Genomic DNA, 6,680 nt, shown 5'->3' with positions numbered 1-6,680 from the left:
GCAAAAAATTGTGTTTCATTTGTATGGCAGACTGCCCTTAAACAGGGGGGGGGGGGGGGGTGGTGGAGTGTCTACCCAATGTAAAAATATTTATTACACCCTAAAACGTCCACATGCCAAATTTGATTTAGTTTGCTTGATTAATTCTCGAGTTATGCAGAAATTTGTGTTTCATTTGTATGGCAGCTCCCCCTTAAAGAGGAAGGTGAAGTGTCTTACCACCGTAAAAATATTTATTACACCCTAAAACCTCCACATGCCAAATTTGGTTTCGTTTGCTTGTTTAACTCTCGAGTAATGAAGAAATTTTTGTTTCATTTGTATGACAGCCCCCCTTAGAGAGGGGGGAGGGGTCTGGAAATATCATGAGAACCTTCCCGACCCCAAAAATCCCTACATACCAATTTTCATGTCGATCGGTTCAGTAGATTCCGAGTCCATAAAAATCAGACAGACAGACAAACAGAAATCCACACACACAATTTTTGTATGATATTTTTTCAATACTTTCAAAAGTGACTTTTATTTAATTTGATTTGGGAAAAACAATTTTCATTCATAATTTTTATTTTAAAAGAGTGTTCATTTCTTCTGCAAACCCATATTGTCATGCCTACTCCCCCATTCCGTAATACAAAGCTCAATGCCGTCAACGCGAATTACATTCGAATGTCCCTCATAGCAAATTTGAAGAATATGGCATCGATTGTTTACGAAATTCTCCTTTTTAACTAGACCAAAGTCCAGTTAAACCTGGTTCAATTATCGAATATTTACTGTACCTTATGCCATACTGTTTTGTTTTCCTCCGCTAGATTAAGAATCATCACATGAAACCTGAAAAATATAATAATGAATTCAACTTAATTCCCTGAAACGATTCAACAGTTAATAAATGATAAATGACCCGAGAGTAAGTTAATCCGACAATATGCTCGCTTATATCGTCAAGCTTAACCTCACATTTGTGGAATTCATTTTCTTATGGTTACATTTCAGGAAGGTTATCATTTGTCACAAAGAAAGTTTATTTGGAAATTTAAATATACTGATATTTCTAAACTGAATAATTCCATTTAACAATTTATAATAACCATAGGTATGACTACCAGCAATCAACCTTAATACCATACAAAACCCTTTCCCCAGTCTGTCATAAGATTCCTATCAGTCTTCTCACTCCTCGTCTTTGATACAAGTCTCCACCAATTGCCTCAGATTGGGGTTTTCCATCGCGGCTGCTATTCGTTCTTTATCATTAATCTGCTTGTTAACTGTCGATGAAGTAAGTAAGCATTATTGTAAAGATGAGTGATTACCTTTCTTTTATCTTACTTTCGTCCTCTGTTGAGTGTGCTCCTTTCTTAATGTAGATGTCCAGTTTGAGATTGTGGTTGATATTGCGCTGTACCTTGACGCGGATGCACAATCCGATGAGTGTTGCCAGCGAACAGTGGGGCACCGTTGGATTGAACTCTATCCGCACGATGTACACGTTCCCTTCGGTTGGCTTTTGCACGAATATTCCATCCTCGTATACAACTTTTAAATCTTCCAACGTGTTTGGTTTCTCCGGATCTCTAATTGTGCGTAAGAAGTCTATAACCGAATTGTAAGTATTTCGTTGGTCATAGTTCGTGGCAGAGGAAAAACTACTAACCGTAGATGGTTTCCTTCAGGTCATTTTCGTTACGGTAACCGAGCTGAGATAAGGATGGCGATGGCAAAACCTCGATACCAACTTCCATCCCGCTCGACGAAACTCCAAGGTCTTCCGATGTTTTTCTGCGGAAGAATGATAGCATTTTATGCAAGCAGTACTAATTGTCGTGTATAAAAACGGAAGCGAAAATCAGTTTCGTTTTATCACAGATGTTGTTTTGATCTTGCACAACACCAATTTCTCCTTTCTTTCTGAATTGTTTTGACATTGACACTATCTAGCCGCTGCTCGATTCTGAAAACAGGGGTGACATTGCGCATTTCGAAACGAGTAAGGGTGCTCATACACTGTTTGACCGATGACAAACATTTCTAGAGCAACATGTCAGCAGGACCTAACTCGAATGTGACAGTTTCGAGAAAAATGACTTTGAAAGTTTAATTCTCTTTTTCAAATCCGATTTTAAACAGTAACGTAATTATAATCATAATGACACATCGACAAAATATATACTTCAATTATTGATACGGCATCGTACGAAGAATCACCACTAACATCACCAATTTTTGGAATGAACGAAAACATAAATATGTAGTCCCTTTATACGTGTTGTTTTGATATAGATCCTTTTAGACACCTGGGTGACGTCTTTAGAGAACCTTTATTGAACTGAGAAAAGCAGGGATGCCAGGTTTGAAGACATGTCTTCATTATGAAGACATTTGACTTACTGTGAAGACATTTTGAAGGCATTATGAAATATGTGAAGACATTTCAGTATGATAGCGCACGTAAATTTTTGAGAGATATTATTTTCATAAATTTCTAACTATTGAGCGGAAATATCGTCAAAAGAAGTAAGGCTTTTGTATCAGTGTCATTCGATCGCATTTTTATCAGTGTCACTTGTTTACTTTTGTTCTTAATTATCAACAGAGACTTTTGCCTCGGATTTTTTAGTGTTCAACTAGCAACAATCACATCTTGGATAAACCTCAATGGTTTTGATATCGCCACTGCGCAAAGCTAGTCTAGTTTCAATCTTTCCCAAGCAGAAACTCCACAAGTATATATAATGAATTCAACAACGAGGGACTTTTAATGTCCTTAGAAGATATTGCACTAGAAAATTTGAATGATTTTAACATTGTATTTTTTATTAATTTGGACCTATATTATACAATAAACTAACCTAGATCTTTCAAACGACCGCTTCACAAAAGGAAGGTTTTCCGGTTACATACCGTTTCAATAATCAGTTTTATGGATATGGTTTGAGCTACAACCAAAACTTCAAAGCTGAAATAAACAAATTGAGTTATCACAGTTCCGTTTTTGTGGAAACCGGGGCGATATTCACTCAATCAAAGGTATATCAGGCTTCTGAACTCATGAAATTTAGTTCGCAGTTGTGAAATATATTCTTTGTTTACATTTATTGAAATAAACTTCAAAACCTCAAGGCAAGTTAAGTGAAATGCGCTATATAACAATGCCAATTAATATAAACATTGAATAAGTTATCAAACTTTGTCCAAATGTAAGCTATGAATTTTAGTTTTTTCGATATGACTGTGAAGACATTTGAAGACATTTTTTCGTACCATGTGAAGACATTCGAAGACATTTTCACGTACCATGTGAAGACATTTGAAAAAATCACCTGGCATCCCTGGACAGGAGCCAACATATCTAGTATCCCACGGACATTTTCCCTTTGTTTCCACATAAATTGGGTATCCCACTGACAGTTCTGCTTGAGATTTTGCTAATGATCCTGGCACCAATCATAGCACCTTTTATAATTTGACATTTTAATTAGATTCTTTTCGAGTTGTTGCTAATTGATCACTTTGATTGTTTTCAACCAATCCTACAACCAACTTGAGACAGATGGGAAGAAACTTCGCTCCAAAATTAGCAGCCTAGAGCAGAGCGAAAACGAGACGCATCAACGGTACGAATCTAGGAACAATAACATGAAGACGTGTTTGCAAGCAACACGAAAAGAGTGCGATGAACTGCAGAATTGATACCAAAATTTGGCCAGAAAGCGCCAGCAGGAATGCCAGAATATCCAGGCGGTACAGCGACGATTTGGCGAAGGATGACACCACCGATAGTCGCTGGAATCTCAACTGCAGAATTTACGCAAACATCGAAAGTAGACGGAGGAGAAAACTGCTCGTGCTGAGTGTGGTGAGTAGTGCGATCTCATGCGCCAGCAATTGGAGATGGAGATTCAGAAACTAATATGTGATCCGATCAACTCGGAGGACGCGAAGCACAATGCTTAAAAGCAGAATAGTAACATATATTCAAAACGTTTAGATGTGTAACAAAAGGTACGCGATTGATCGCGATCGCAAGGGCGAGTTCTGAATAGTATGTCGAAATCACTTTATCGACTGAACATTGGATGCATTCGCATGTTATCAATAGAACTGTTACGATGGTACGAATCTGTGGGTTTGTTATGATGGCACACTTGTCTTTATATGGACTGGATTTCAGTGAAGAATAGTGTACTGTTGGGTTCTCAAATCGGAAGCTTGCCCGATAGGTACCAGCATTCATATCCAACCATTTGAGAAATCTGAAATCTATGAGCATGTTGAATGTTATTGACAAGTAGATGGAATTCAGACAATCTAGGTATACTTATATTTACAGGAGCTAAATTTAGTGGTGCATACGAGGGTACACTGATATTTGATATAGCTCATCTCGTCAATCTTGCGCTATAAATCAAATGGCGAATCCTCTATGAAGGACAACCCAGCAAACATTAAATCGCATAACAAGCGTATATATAACATCATATGCCCTAAAATTTGGTTGGCATATAATGCGCCTAACTGGCATACGCATGCAAAAGTGGAAGCCATATACATACATGGCAAATGCTTACCGAATTTGTTTGGATGAATATGCAACTTTGACCGGCTATAATAGCGATTATGTTGGAATTGAATTGCGATCTAATATGAATATATTCATGAATTGTCAAAGTACCAAATACGACTTTCGCCATACTCCTATACGAATTATCACAGACATAGAAAAAAACAAATGGCGCAAAATATTTTCGTGAAATGTTTATTACAACCTCACGGATCGCCATTTTTATATATGAGTATTTATGTTCGTAGATATAATAATTGTTTAATTGACTTGTGTTGGGAGTGGAATATGAATGTTTAAAATGCCACAGATTGATGTTTGGTGAAAACTGCTCCGATGTGGGTTCGAACTCCGGTCGTCTGGAATATCATCCACCAGCTATCTCGCGCGGCTATCTGAAATTTAATTCAACAGCGGTTAAAACTTTCAAGTGCATCAGCATTTCATTGACATTTCAATATGATGTAATGTGTTCTTTATTAGGATCTAATATGATTACTGTTCCATGATTTTCTTCAGCATGCAACACGATTTACTACAGTACTGAATCGATTAAAATTATACGCTTATACGACACATAAACTACATCAGCGTAATATACGCATATGATGCGGATTAAATTTATTTTACGACAATATACATCATAAAATTGATGTTTATTATACTGAATTGCGACTTAATTTGATAATGGTATATAAAATCGAGTTTTTACATTTTATGCGATTTCAAATATACACGATACATACTTTGATTGATATTATATGCCATTCTGATTTATTCGGATTTCTTGTAAGACTTGGCACGTGCAAAATTATGCGATTTAATGTTTGCTGGGTAACGCGACACACCGAGTCTCCACTCAGTGTCGCATTGGAGGAGATTTTGACCTGTAATCGGACATTTTCGATAAGAGTGGTACAGTGTCGACGCCTGTTGGCGACTTCCAATAGGTCGTATGAATAAAAAAAAAAGTATTTACTTATTCTGCCCGTTTCCAAGTAAAGTAAACTTACCTAGTATTTACTTGAATCCGTATGAATAAATATTTACTTTACTAATTTCATTTTCGAATTCGAACATAGTTTTTACTTTGTCAAACATCTGTCAACTGATTGTTTAGGTTTCGTTTCAAAACATTTTTTGGACAAAGCGTGAATTCACGATGAAAAAGAAATAGTGTCGACGTCTGGTGGCGACTTTCAATTAGGGACAATAGTTTGGGTCCCTATCTCGTTAGTGTAATACCTATCATATTAGAAGACACGAAGCCAGTTTTCAAATGTTAAAATTTTAATGAAAATGTTCCCTTCATGTTATTTAGTCACTTAAAACACTTTTTTCCGACTTTTATTTAACACTTCACACACTGTCTACATTTCCAACATTATTACTGAAACTTTTCATTATAATATAAAGTTGTCTTGAAAAACATTTATCGTACAAGATTTTTTCACCACCTGCAAACAAAAGTGTTTTTCATTTAAACAGAATGCCAAATTGGTACGGAAAGGTTATTTTTCATTCATAATTTAAATTTTAAAAACGTGTTCATTCCGTCTGAAAATCAATCAATTTTTTTACGCTCCCCTAAACTAGTAATCGAAGCTCAATGCCATCAATGCGGATCGTTAACTTGTTGAACTTCAAGCGCAAGATAGCAGCATTAAACATAAATAGGATATGAAATCAAAACGAATGAAAGTGTTTTCAGATCCAAAGTATGCTCATGAGCATACTTGATAATTACAAAGTAAATACTTGATGAATGCTGTTTTATTCATACGAAATCAGCTAAACATCCATTTTTGAAAAGTAAATACTTTGTTGTTTCTTTTAATCATACCAAACGTAGTAAAAACTTAATCTCACTGCTCGAATGAAGTAAAGTTAAGGTGAATTTTGTTTTTATTCATACGACCTAGTGTCGCATTGGAGGAGATTTTGACCTGTAATTGGACATTTTGGTACAGTGGTACAGTGTCGACGCCTGTTGGCGACTTCCAATGTGGGGCCATAATTTGGGCCCGAACTCGATGTTCACAAAAATGTCCAATTAAACGTGTCGCATTACAGGTCTGTCCAATCAGCTAAATATCGCATTAAATGTAAATTA

The 6,680-nt window shown here is 36.3% G+C and overlaps 1 protein-coding gene and 1 pseudogene across 2 annotated transcripts; both read right to left on the bottom strand.

Moving 5' to 3' along the window:
• Positions 1 to 549: 549 nt before the first annotated feature.
• On the bottom strand, positions 550 to 1,929 carry LOC129768924 (MIP18 family protein galla-1). Of its 2 annotated transcripts, none has more exons than XM_055770868.1 (3): positions 1,661 to 1,929; positions 1,320 to 1,599; positions 550 to 837 (listed from the first exon to the last, which is right to left on the bottom strand). In XM_055770868.1, exons 1-3 carry the CDS (start codon positions 1,803 to 1,805, stop codon positions 774 to 776), a joined length of 489 nt encoding a protein of 162 aa, XP_055626843.1. In that variant the 5' UTR covers positions 1,806 to 1,929; the 3' UTR covers positions 550 to 773. The 2 variants fall into 2 exon arrangements, with proteins under 2 accessions (XP_055626843.1, XP_055626842.1); XM_055770867.1 differs by having other exon boundaries at positions 550 to 1,274; positions 1,336 to 1,599; positions 1,661 to 1,926.
• Positions 1,930 to 2,609: 680 nt separating this feature from the next.
• On the bottom strand, positions 2,610 to 2,691 carry LOC129772267 (U4 spliceosomal RNA; annotated as a pseudogene).
• Positions 2,692 to 6,680: the final 3,989 nt, after the last annotated feature.

This window comes from Toxorhynchites rutilus, chromosome 2 (genome assembly GCF_029784135.1).
Source record: "Toxorhynchites rutilus septentrionalis strain SRP chromosome 2, ASM2978413v1, whole genome shotgun sequence".
NCBI lineage: Eukaryota > Metazoa > Arthropoda > Insecta > Diptera > Culicidae > Toxorhynchites > Toxorhynchites rutilus.
The sequence above is the reverse complement of the archived record's forward strand: the minus strand, read 5'-3'. Positions and strand labels throughout refer to the sequence as shown.

Excerpts from the sequence above, each read along its gene's own strand:
- LOC129768924 (XM_055770867.1), bottom strand. The coding sequence starts at position 1,805 with ATGCTATCATTCTTCCGCAGAAAAACATCGGAAGACCTTGGAGTTTCG. Across the intron at positions 1,600-1,660 it reads CCTGAAGGAAACCATCTACG|ACTTCTTACGCACAATTAGA; the intron begins GTTAGTAGTTTT and ends ATTCGGTTATAG. Across the intron at positions 1,275-1,335 it reads ACACTCAACAGAGGACGAAA|TTAACAAGCAGATTAATGAT; the intron begins GTAAGATAAAAG and ends CTTCATCGACAG.